This window comes from Dromaius novaehollandiae, chromosome 20 (assembly GCF_036370855.1).
Source record: "Dromaius novaehollandiae isolate bDroNov1 chromosome 20, bDroNov1.hap1, whole genome shotgun sequence".
Classification (NCBI taxonomy): domain Eukaryota; kingdom Metazoa; phylum Chordata; class Aves; order Casuariiformes; family Dromaiidae; genus Dromaius; species Dromaius novaehollandiae.
The window spans coordinates 3,928,127-3,941,020 of record NC_088117.1 but is presented as its reverse complement, the minus strand read 5'-3'; the positions used below and the strand labels follow the sequence as shown (position 1 = coordinate 3,941,020).

General features: G+C 45.7%; 1 protein-coding gene across 5 annotated transcripts in view; it reads right to left on the bottom strand.

Moving 5' to 3' along the window:
* The window catches only part of CACNA1B (calcium voltage-gated channel subunit alpha1 B), a 320,424-nt gene that overhangs the window by 207,141 nt on the left and 100,389 nt on the right, over positions 1-12,894 (bottom strand). For all 5 annotated transcript variants that reach the window (XM_064523641.1, XM_064523637.1, XM_064523638.1 and 2 more), the window contains one exon: positions 1,027-1,118. In XM_064523641.1, the coding sequence (XP_064379711.1) occupies positions 1,027-1,118 (92 nt within the window). The remainder of the gene's footprint in view (positions 1-1,026; positions 1,119-12,894) is intronic.

The following is a 12,894-nucleotide window of genomic DNA, read 5'->3' as shown; positions in this document are numbered from 1 at the left end:
AAATTTGTGGCAATAAATTAAGGCAAGTAAGACTCCCTGGCTTGTGGCTGTTTTTGCCCCTGACAGTCACCTGCAGCAGCAATATCTCTCATTGGAACAACTGGCATACGTGCAGGAAACAACCTTTCAGGCACATGAGCCCCTCCTGAGTTGCTCTAATAAAATATACCACTGCTTCCTCGAAGCTTGTGTGTCTCATCTTCAGACCGTCACCGCTGCAATGCTATATTGCCTTGCACAAAACAGGTAACAGCATCTCCTTGAGACTGTTATTATAAAACAACCCTGCTTATAAAAATAACATTTGCCCTTTTCCAAGCCTCACCCAGGAGGGAAGCAGTGTCCCGTCACCAGCTCTTGCTGGGGGGAAAAAATCACTCCGTAGCACATTCAGAAATGACGTACCCTCCTGACAGTGATCTCCTGCTAGCGGGCAGACCAGCTGGCAAACAACGACAAATAAAAAGGTAGGAAGCGATGCTGCTGTGGTGCCTTTGATGGCTTTGGGGCATATGCAAGGCATGATACTGCTCTTCATTGGAGTATTCAGACCCTTCACACTAGCAAGTAAAACATCAAAGTTGCTGTTGAGAAGGCAAGGCCAAGTTTTATCTGTTTCTTCCCTTAGTTTCACTCCGATCTGGTGATACAGAAGGTGAAAAATCCCCGATGCAAGATGCTCAGCTGGTAAAAACTGCCAGAAGATCCAAGCTAAGCCATTGCCGGGGGCCTGAAAGCTGCAAAATTTTGGTCTCAAGCCTCAGAAAACCACTTCAACCCCATAGACAAAGGGGTCCCAGGACAACTTCCCTGCCACTCACCTGCAAAAATGCACTTAAATCTGGGGTCACAATCAGCTGGTCATGCACAAAATGGGACAACAGAAAATCAGGACCTAGCAAAGACCAGCACCCACAGACTGCAAAGAAACAGGGGAAGAATGAATTGCTCAGAAAAAGCCCCCAAAACACTCCAAAGCTATAGAGCAGCTTTGGCTGATGAAGACAGCATTATAATGGCACTCACTTGGGATTCCTGACACAAGCTTCAGGGGTCGTAACACTCGGACAGCTCGCAGGGTCCGCAGGTCAAAATCAGTCCCAGCGGTTGCTAGAATCCTAATTACAAAAGGGGAGAAAAAGAGAGAGAGAGAAATGGGATTGAATGCAAGTTCCTGTCTCCAAAGCATGGATAAACACTGTATAAAACCAGCAAATTCAGGCTGCTTCAAACTTCATACCTATCATTACATTGCAAATCATGTCCCCTGCAAACAAACAATTCACACACTCCTCCAGAGCTGCTGAGCCTTGCTCACATGATAAGAAAATCCTCAGTATCTGCTGGCATTACGAGGCCATTTACATAGTGAGTAGGCCTGGTTCTGGCCCTTAAAGAGCAGCGCCCTGTACTTTTAGCAATACATGCACCATGTTCCAAGGTGCATGGCACAGAGGGAAATAAATTTCCCCAGTTATGCAAGAAGTTATCTGCCAGAGCCTTTCCCTACAATAAAATTAGAGGCCCTTCAAATACTGATGTCTGGTGTTTCCTAAAATCTGGAGCAGTTTCTGGTTATACAGTTTACTCTGTGTACTCTTTCGTTCAGAGCATCTTACTTGATTACACCCCAGAGAGCAGAGTGCAAGCAATTCCTCTGATACACTGCAGTAACTCTGATAAGAAATACAGCTCCCAAACCAGAACAGTTCTTAAAAACTGAAAATGCTCTACACAGAAAATGAAATGGCTTCACTGTCTCAGGGCACAGTAAAGGAAGAAATATTGTCAAGGTGTCCACAAGCCGTCAAGAGTGCAAACTCCTTAAGTGAGGAACCCGCAAGGCACACAAAACCCCACAGAAGGCAGGGCAGCTTTGTTCATTAATTACTGTAGCTCTTCTTTTGTTGTTTCAACATAAATATTATTGATTTGGGATAGTGCTTCTCTAACACAAGCCAAGTATGCTGTTAGTCCAGAGCAAAAAACCCTCTCACAGCTCCTCACTGATCGCTCAATTTGAAGTGATTCCCATTCATTTTTGGTGGGATTTTTTCCCAGGTTATTTGAGGGTGAAAGGTGCTGAGTGGCCAGTGCAGCAATGAGATTTGCAAGCACCCAACCACCTGGTAATGAGTGTGCATGAAGCCATCACTTTGTTAACCAGAACTGCTGTCCAGGGGGGCCCAACTTTGGTAGCCACATAAACAGATCATAATCTCACACTTTCACAAATATTCCCAAGGACTAGCACAGCAGAGGGACCTGGAAACCAGGTTTAAAAGAGACTAAGTAAGGTTCCAGAGATGTTATAAAAGTGGAAGAGCTCTTCCCTAGGCTGAGGGGACACCTGGATGGAGGCTTCCAGATTTCAGGCAGCAAAACCTGGGACAGTCGCCCGTGGGTTAACATGGCATGGTACGTTCAGCGTGCCACGAGGCTGCAGCACAGAGGTGCTCTGACAGGCACAGATCACCTGCAGTGTGCACACGTGATTTATCCCTTCCTGCCCAGGAGCCATTTTTCTGACTGCCTGTTAATGCCCTGCTGAACATTCAGAAAAGTGGCTAGCTGCCACAAATATACAAGAAAAGCAAAGTATAGTCTGTTTTTCAGATGAGACAAAAGTTTTACTATGTAATATGTATTATGCAGGGTGTCTGGCAAACTCAGCTGTGGAAGATGCAGACACACGAGAGCTCTTACACCATACCTACACTGAGATAAAAATGCTATCCATGACTTACTGACTGACTTAACATTGCTGCCAAATGTGGGCCAGAAAAGAGCAGTATCAGCATTACTGTACGGAAAGGGCCAGACTCAATCAGCAGGAGGTGCTGGAGGTCAGGAAAAAAACATGCTGAGATGTTGGATGGCAACAGAGGCAGCAGTAAGCCAGGACCTGAGGAACCGAATATTTATTCTATAGGACACCTGTTCCTACATTTTCATGACCAGAAAAATTCACATTACATCAGCTCTATCGATGTAGTCTGAGCACAAGCAACAGAAGACAATTTAAACCAAGAACTGTCACATTCAGAGACTTCTAATTGAATCTTCCACACCCATGCCAATGATTTCACTCCTATCTGCCCTCCCCTCCATCATCACAACTTAATTGCTCACTTATAAACCTCGGCAGCCTGGGAACAGCACAAACTTCAAGACGAAAGGTAATCTTAAACATCCACCTCAGATGTTCCTACCAAAGGCACAATTAGTCTCCGGGGAGCTAAGATGGATCTGTGTTGTCATTAGACAGAGTCCTGGCTCCCGGTGTAAGCTGACAGGAGTGTTGCCTGATATGTTTTGTGTCTTTCTAAACTCAGGGAGAAAACGAGGGTGAACAGGGGATACCATCAGTCCCAGGGTACCAGTCAGTGCTCTGGTGGTTGTGGTGAGTCCTCCAGGGGAGGTCTTCATTCCAGTGCTGTGCTCAAATGAGGTTTGATGCTAAAAACAGTCTGCTCAAATGATGGCAAACACCTCTAGCCAAGAACCCTAGTAATTTATTAACTCCAACATTACCAATACTGTGATCCCCTAGCTAATTTATGTAGGTCACCCTACAGTGCACCGTGTCGCATAGCTGATGAGCTGGTCTGTGGCTCATACGCAACTAGCAGTCTGACTGTATGAATTGTCCGTGACCATACGGCCATCTTCTGTTGTACTGTCAGCGTTAGGTCTGCCCATGAGTCAGCCACTCTTGAAAACCTGTGAATCCCCAGAGAGTTTTTACCTAAAGAGAAAAAAATATATAGCTGCATCATAATAAAAATGGTTTTGGTGCAAGAAGCAGAAGAACAAAGGGAAGAGGGTTGTAGGTCTAGAAATCCACGTTTGAGACTTGCAGGTAAATGAGCCAGCTCTGTGGAAGACTCCAACAGAGAAGGCTCTGCACTGGCGAGAAAACTCGGGTGGGCATTTAGCCTTACACCACACTTTTCCTGCTCTAGTTAAAGCCAGTGACTGGATGCTGGACCCTGGCATGCTGTACATGTGCCCAGCAAAGCAGCTTGGTGAGAAGCCATGCCTGTGCTGAGGCCATTTCACCCTGCAAAATCAATGCTAATTTACTGCTGCTGTGTGAACCATTCCCCTAAACTGCTCACGGACTTATGTGCAGCATAGCACCAACACCCCAGCGAGGAAAGGCTGTAATCAGCCTCATGGCATTTGCATGAGTGCTATCTTTCTATCTTACTTCCCCCCCCCCCCCCCCCGCCAGAATGCCAGCTGAAAACTCCCAGAACCCACTGCTATAAGAAGTAAGAAATGATTATTAAAAATAAGGGAAAGAGGAAGACTGAAGGAGACAGACGACAAGCACGTCTTGAAAATCCTGCAGAACCTTTCCTGTCTGCACACCGAACAGCTGAGAACAGAGAGCAAGTGACCGAAGAGCCAGCGCCAGAAGTAGAAATCAGCTGAGAAAAGTAAAAAATAGCAAAAGAGAAGGTTTTAGGAGGGGACCTTGCAAAGAAGAAAAAATGGTTTGAATCTGCAGCCGCCTTTGTTTCCTAATGGGGTGTGCAAAAATGTGGAGATTTGATAGGCTTGAATCTAAGGATCTAGGCACACTGAGATGAAAAGCTATCCACTGCTAACCCACCAGTGCTCAGGACCGCTGCACTCTTACTTTTATAACTTGGATAAATACTGCTTTCTGCACCACCACCTCTGCTAGTAAACTCTGACTGACATCTGTTGCCAGTGACAGAGGCCAAATTCGTAATAACTGCTTGGTATCTTCTGTTCTAACAAAGCCTGGAATAAATTATAAAAACAGCTTATTTGTTTAGGTATAAAAGAAAGCAAAGAATGAAAGGAAAGCCTAACAAATATTTAGCAAACTATTTCTTTAAGTTCCTTAGGGACCAAGCAGCTGAGTATCTTTAAGTACTGGTTCAGCAAGACACACGTTGTCATACGATGCTGCACATTTCGGAGCTACCTGGTAATGCATTTCCTTACTGAAATGCTGATCAAAGAGAGTCTCAAGAAAATGCCTCAAAATTCATCCAAGCTTAGCCCCAGATCTCTAAATCCTGCAGCTTGGAGTTGGGCAAAGCTAACCCCGGTCCTCAGAATCACTCCAACCTTGTCTTCCTCCTACCTTCACTGCCTTTTAGTGGATTTATTTTGTCTTTTCCAACAGATCTCTTGGGGAACAGATGACAAAGGCTTTTTTAATCTCTCCAGAGGCGGACAGAGGAGGGGGAAGGGGGAACACAAACGTAGGAGACTTTCCAAGTTAAGAGCCCAGAATAAATGATCACAGAAAAGGGGCTTTCTGAACGTGTCTCTGCTTAAAAGGAACAACAACGCTTTGGGTCCAGCTTCAACAAAGCGCAATCAGGGAGGGCTGCAGTCAGCAAACACACATCTGCAGATGATGGAGCATGTTTTCCGCCCAGCCTCCTGGTATCACTGTTAATAAATCACAACGGAGACGGCATGAGACGTACAGGAAAGAACTGTAACTAGCTGCAAGCCCGACAGCTTCAGGGTGTCTGCTTGTGAGCAGATAACGTAAAGCTACAGTGAAAAGTAGCAAGACTAATAACTAAGAATTATTAACACCACCAGACAGATCTCTTTACTGGATAACACTGGTGCCAGCTTCTGTTCAAGGAGAAATCTCTAGCATAAATTGTAAGCATTTTTAACTTAAACTTTTTATTTATCATCAACTCCAGTCCTAGAAAATAAGTGGGAGCAGATAGCACACAGGCGCTTTTCAGAGACCGTAGCCCAAACACCTATTTCTAAGAACTGAATCAATCTCAGAGTGAGTCTCTTCAGTGGGATTAGGAGAGAGACGAAATACCCATGAGACAGCTTCCCTCAAAAAAATGACAAAACTAGCTAACAGCACAGCATCTGTCTTATGAAAAGAAATAGCAGACACCACATCCTACAGCACTCTCTCACCTGTAGATTCAGTCCCACCTTACACAAAAGTTTTGGCAGTAATGACCCCCAAATCCCCAACAGAAGCCAGAGCACGGAGAACTGAAGTAAATCATTCCAGTTTACAGAACTCAACTTTGGGCTCGGGCTGCTCACATCGCTCAAGCCCCAGTGACCTCCACTTTGAAATGGAAACCAACGGGAGAAGTGAGCGCTGCGTGGCATCTGCTGGAGCTGGCTGACATATTAATTAGGCATATGCAGGCTGTCCTCTCAGCTTGTGACTCACCGGTGAGCCGCTCCCGACGGCTTTCAGTTGTAACAGTTCTTCATAAATATTTGCGGACTGCTTTAAAAATGTTTCCCCAGACTACGGGCGGTTCACGTACTGATCATCGTCCCTATTTGCGCTGCCTGCTAGCTGCGATCATCTCCCACATGCACCTTTCTGAGGCCTCCTCTGCTGCCCAAGGGGTAGGGAAAGAGTCCCCCCAAGAGAGCTGCGGCTGCAAGCAGGACCACTCGCCGCGGGGCTTGCGGTAGCTGGGGTCTTGGCTCGAGGACCCGCAACATTCTCCCCTAGTCCGATGCTGTCACAGGACCACTTTGAAATTTACACTAAAAATCAAATGGAAAAAGGTATTTCTTTTGAAATGAAAGATACTGTGGAATTGTTTCTTTTTTTTTTTTTTCATGAAAAAGCCTGGGTTTTGAAATATAAAATTCATTTTAAATAGTAAAGCTTAAAACTTTAAATAGTAAAGTGGTTTTTCTTCAAAAATACATGCAGATCTTCAGAAATCGACAAAAATATATATTCTCCATTTCTTTCCCCCCTCCCCCTTTTGGGTGAGGATTGGAGGGGGGGGGGGTTCTCCGAACAATGTTTGCCCCAGGAGGCTTCTCTGACTGCTGCTTTCCTGGATGACTGAAATTTTTGAACACAAAAACAGCAAATAGCCCATTTCTGGCCTGAGCTGGTGAGACTTGCAGGGTTCAGAAATACCAAATAGTTTAAATAACCAACAGTCTAGCCACACACATAGCAAGCCTTTAAATTAATGATCCTTATTTGGAAACACAAGCTACTCTAATGTCTATCCTGCACAATAAATTGCTCTAGACTGACTCAGACCTCAGCCCACTATTAGCAGATTCTTGGACTGTTTTTCTCATATGCTGTAGTAACAATTTTCAATGGAATTGGCCTTATTTAGAGACAGAATCCAGCCAAATGGCTGTCATTTGGAGTTCTGATTTTTGACCTCTACCTAACCAAAAGGAATAAATTTCTATCAGAGCACCAGGAGGAAGGCCATTTGTGCATACATACATTAACCAGTCCAGCGTGGGAAACACACTCACGTGCAATACCCACTGCTCCAGAAAGAGCTACAAAACAAGCATTTCTGGGTGCCAGGAAAATTAGCATGCACTTCATCCACATGACAAAGACAAAGTAATAAACTGATCTAAATTAGGTGTAACACTTACAGGTGCTGGATAAGCTTATTGCTTAACCCAGGTCTGACTCTTATTTCATACTGCACTGCAGGGGCATAGTGCTGTCAGCTTCAGTGGCACAGTCCTAGTTTATGATAGCAAAAAGGAGAGCGTCGAGAGCTGCCACCTTGCTGGTCTGTAACGATTCCTGCTGCTCCACATTTCACAGCCTTCACACTGCTATGCTTGTCCGTCAGGCCAGCTATCCTGTCTCCAGAAGCGGCAGACGCCTGCAATTTCAGAGGAAGCTGAAACATCTCCACCATTGAGCTGAACAGCAGTGCTTCCCCTGAGCACCCGGTAGTCCTTTCTCCCCAGCCCTCACAGGGGTCTTCCTTGGGATTTAACATCGCCAGTTGCGGTGCAAGTCAAAATGAGTATTTTTAACCTTTCTAATTCCAGCGTAAACACTGAAGACATTGCTCAGTCGCACACAGTTGACATGGTCTGGCTGACTTCCTTGCTGGGGACTCGAGGGCCCGTCTGAAGGCAGGTCAGCAGAGGCAGCCAGCCAAGGAGTGCTCGTGAGCCAACCCGTCAGCTGTGGGCAGCCGCTTTACCCAGCCCGGCGAGACTGGCTTGCGTTTGAACTGCAGTGACATTGCTGTCAGTCCCAGGCCCTTGTTCTCCCAGCTGTAGCACAAATCCGCATGCAAGCAGTGACTGCAGCTATTAGAAAGATGCCCTTTTCTACTCAATTCGATTTCATGGCATGTAAGCTTTATCTTGACTACCAAAGACACACAGTCGACACCAGGTCTGAGCTGATAAGTAGATGTGGCATGCTAATTGCACTGTTTAATTTATGGCATTACCAGGTTCATGCGTTGGCTCCATCCCTCTACATCAGTGACTTTCCCACCAGCTGTCCTTAGTCCCTCTCATATGAAAGGACCCAGCTTGTTGGCTCTCTGCCTCTCCTTTGGATGACGAACACCAGGTCTAAGTATCCAAATGGATACCTGCACATTATCTCTAAACATAGTCCTTCCCTTCGAAGCACCTCTATGGCATCACACACAGGGTTTCAATCCTTTCTTTAACACCATCCTAACCAGAGCAAGACAGACTGATCTGCTTGCTCAGACAAACATGTTTGCCCCTAAGCTGACGGTATCCATCAACACAGCCTCCCTGTAGTGAAGAATAAGCAGCTCTTTAGCTATGAGGTGAAGAGAGCAGAGAGCAAAATAAAACACCCCCAGGAAAGAACAATATTCAACAGTAAGGGGCTGCTCTGCTTCAGGGACCTAGACTGCCAGTTCATTCCTTCTTCTACCACACACCAAAATGGTGAGTTTCTGAGCCTTTTGTAGACAGTACTGAATTTCCCATCATCTTTCAGCTTATAGGGCGCTGACCCAGACATACAGTGCAAACCCTCTCCTCTCTGTATCACAGAAGCGCTCCAGAGTCCTAGGAAGAGACACAGCAAAGTGACAGCAAACCCCCCACCCCAAAAGTCACCTGCAACCCAGTCTCCTCACTAATTCCTGAAACGGAATCCAGGGAGAAGGAAGGAAGAAGAGCATCTATACACACTCCCCCACTACAGCGAGACTCACAGCAACCGAGCAGCATGCTACATTTAAACAAAACGAATGAGCTTTTACAGAGTGCAGAGAGCTGAGGGCTTGGCTTCTGCCCAGGATGAAAGAACATATTCTGGTACAGCTAAGCAATTGCTCAGACAGGTCCTTGTTGCTTTAGGTAGGAGGACACCACGTACCACCCCACATAGTGGAAAAGAAGGCTCATTCATGATAAATCAGGACAGCTGGCAGGAAAATGCACATGTCCAAAACATTTTATTGAGCTCACACTGGGAAAACTGAGCACAGAGGAGTTAAAAAGCTATCCTGCATTTCATCGTGGCTGGAAAGTAGGTCATACCTTGAGTCTCGCTACATTAGCATTACGACAGCTGCTTTCTGTCCTTGGAAATGGGCATCTGAGAATTTTGCTCTTGGCATCAGAGGATGTGGAGAGCAGGAGCTGGGAGTCCGAAGCACTTTCCTGAAGCTGCTTGGTGTCATACGTCCCACCCTACGGTTTCTTGTGTAAGTGGAAGCATTGGAGGATTTTAGCTCAGTGGCAAGCAAGATTATTAAAGAGCAGGAGGGTACTTCAGGCATTTTTACTTTAAGGAAAAAAAGTGAGACAGTAATGAAACATCATTTGGGATTTCTGATTCATTTGCCAAATTCTAAAATGAAATATTCTGACTTTGCATATGTTTCCTTTTCAGCAAAAGCAATTCAAGTGAAATCTGCAAATGCTTTTGACTTGATCTAAGACTGCCATTTTCCAGAAAGATACAAATCCACAAACAGTAGCTATGAAACATGTCACTGAAACTAAATGCTGCATTTCATTGATCTGCCAGAGTGATGGGAGCAGCATGACGCTGGTCTCTGCTAGCTGGCAATTCAGAATTGGGCAAAGGGCACAGGGCAGCAGGTACACGGAGGAGGGATGTGCTTTTTCTACTAGGTGGGATAGCAGGGCAGCACAGACACTGCAGGAAGCCTGAGGCACTAAAAACATATTTCAATCATCCTGCCTGAGAGGACCCACCCTTGGGAGCGGTGATGAAATTTGTATTATTTGGAACCAGAACCATACCACCCTCTGCATTAGCCAGTGCCCAGAAGTAGTTATTCATGGGCTGAGAGGGAAACGTCGTCACAACCAAATTACACCAATGTTAAAAAAGAGTTCAGAGTGGAGCCCAGCCTTCCCATCCGGGGTGCTTGACCAGTGTTGCTGAAGCTGGCAGGAGAGGGTGGGGAGCAGCAGCCAACGAGAGGCAGGTGCAAAGGAGGAGGAAAAATCTGTGGCAATACTGTGAACGTTAATCAGGATGAAAAGGAAATTTCATGTTAGCTTACTGACTTCTTGCCTTTTTGTTTTGCAGGCTTTTCTTTTCCAAAGATCCACCACGTGAGCCATTGCTCTAGTTTCTAGAGAGAGTGGCTTGACCTTTCTCTGAATCCATCCGCTCCACCTCCTTACTGCCACAAATTGCCACCTCCCTGAACTGATCCACTTCCTATCACGAAGTCCCAGGAAATGGCACAAGGAATTGACCATTCTTTAATGCTTTTTGGGGCAAGAGCCATCTTCCCCTTCTCTGACCTGGCACAGTGAGGTCCTTGCCATGACTGCATTGCTATTGTATTAATAAATACCAATACACCACTTTGCCACTGCATCACTGAACACTATAACAAACTGGAGATGAGCAGATACTGCACAAAGATAAGCAGGTCAGGCAAAATGATAGCTAAGCATATTCATATAATAAATGGGGGGTGAGAGGGAGAGTGGAGGGTTAATTGACTCACAGTGCAACATTTGTGCACGTTTCATATTTACTCTTCAGCACTTAGCCAGCTGAGCCTCTCTGGCACAGCCAGATGGATGATGCTGGCAGAAACGGGTTGTCATCATCATTCATGCCTAGACGTTCTTGCATACTTGACCAGTCAGAGACCCAAAAACATCACATGACTGAGCTGAGCTATCAGTTCAGAGATGAGAGATCAAAAGAGCTTGATCAGAATTTCAAGTGTTCCTGATCTTCTTTCCAGAAGAAAGCAAAATACCAAACACACTACAATTTCAGGATAATTCCATGACCAGAAAGAGAAGCCAAATTTATTGCACATCTTTTGCCCAGCTCTATTTCCAACTGTGCTGCTGCTAGTAAATCCCTCCTCACAGCCCACCCCTACACACAGACTCCCTTGGCACCATGCACTGGCACCAGACAAATAAATATAGCAAATACAAAACAAGCCCCAGGGGCCCTGCTGCCATCAAGGTGTTGTTACACCTCTTCTTCTTCCTGGGCCATCATTACACTTGTCTTCTCAGCAGAAGCACATGGGAAGTCAGGCCCAAGGAGAGAGACTCAGACCTTGCTGCCACTCGCATCCAGTGATGGAAGACCATCCAGGTGGTCTAATCTGATATTCTAATGAAAAATCAAATTGGGCTAATAGGCGTTGAAGTGCAAACATCCACCACTCCTCTGATGCTTCCTAACAACCAAAGGGAGGAGCCATGGTCCCTCTACGGTCACACCTCCACACACTCTAGTAGCTGATGTTGTCTGCCATGGAGATGCAGTCTGGTTCAATTCGCTTGCCTGGAGCTAGCTAACTTAATGACGTGCCTTGGTACCGGGCTCGTGATTTCCAAATTAAGACCACCACCAGCAGATGATACATCCAGCATTTAGTTCACACTAAGTGTACAGCTAACTATTTAATCAGCAGATAAGAGCCAATATTAAACTCTAGAGAGGCCAGGGCAGAAATTCGCTTTGCCGTTATTCCCCAGGCGCATGTCGAATGACCTTCACTGCTTCTCAGGGCCACACGCTCCAAGCAACCACCACATCACACCCTCAAAGGCAGTGCTGACTCCGTTGTCACAGGCAGCCTGCTGCCCTGTGTCTTCTCTTGCAATTTAGCTTCAGTCAAGCTGGATGATGATGGAGCTAAATTCAGCAAGACTACAAGACTGCACTGAAGGAATCTACCTCTGGCAAACGTCCCCACAGGAACTTTCTCTGAGAGCCTAGTGTTCAAAAGAAAGACAAAGACAGGAAATCCATAAAGTACTTCTGTACAAGGGGACAGAGCTGTATTTCTTCTCCTTGGAGGTGGCAGGGAGCTGGTTTCCCTCTGGAGTGTCACGTGCAGGGACACTTTTATGGCTCTGCATCCCACTTCTGGGAATCTCAGAGGATGGTGGGCTCAGAGCCCTACAAGGGCCAAATGCTGTGAATGAGACTGCAAAGGCAGTTTCTGTTTTCAGCGGGAACTGAAGAGGACTTCCCCAGACGGGGCTCTTCACCTGCTTCCACAGACAATAACAGGGCCCCTTCATCACTGGTCTCCAAGGGAGATTTTGACTAGTAAACATTCTGAGCAAGTGGATAAATGCATATGTTTCTCATATACGTCACATCCAAATCTGCTAGCTAAAGGACCCAAAGCACAAGTGTCATTGCGTCATGCAGCAGTTGCCCCTTACTCAGAGATACAGTATTGCCAGCTGTTACACTCTGGAAGTAATTAGTCAGCCCCCAAACCCACAAGACTGGCCTAAAAGTCATGAGACCATTAAAAAAATTAGCATTAGAGTTTTTTCTCTTTGCCTCCTGATTCCTTTGCTTTTGTAGGCAGCTGGGGTTATATTTTCAAGCTTTAGTCTACAGCTACAAAAAGTATGCATTTGCAAATGAAAGCTGTAATTCTCCTCTCATCACGGGACTCAAAGCTTGGGATTACTGTAAGGCACCAGATGCCATAAAACTTGCAATAATCTTGAGAGAGCTGGCAAGTATGGAAATTGCAACATCTCTTCTTTAATATATGCCTCATTGTCACTCCCAAAAGATACCATTCTCCCTCTTTCTCAGATTTTTTTTTTAATTATTTTGGCCAGAACTATCAC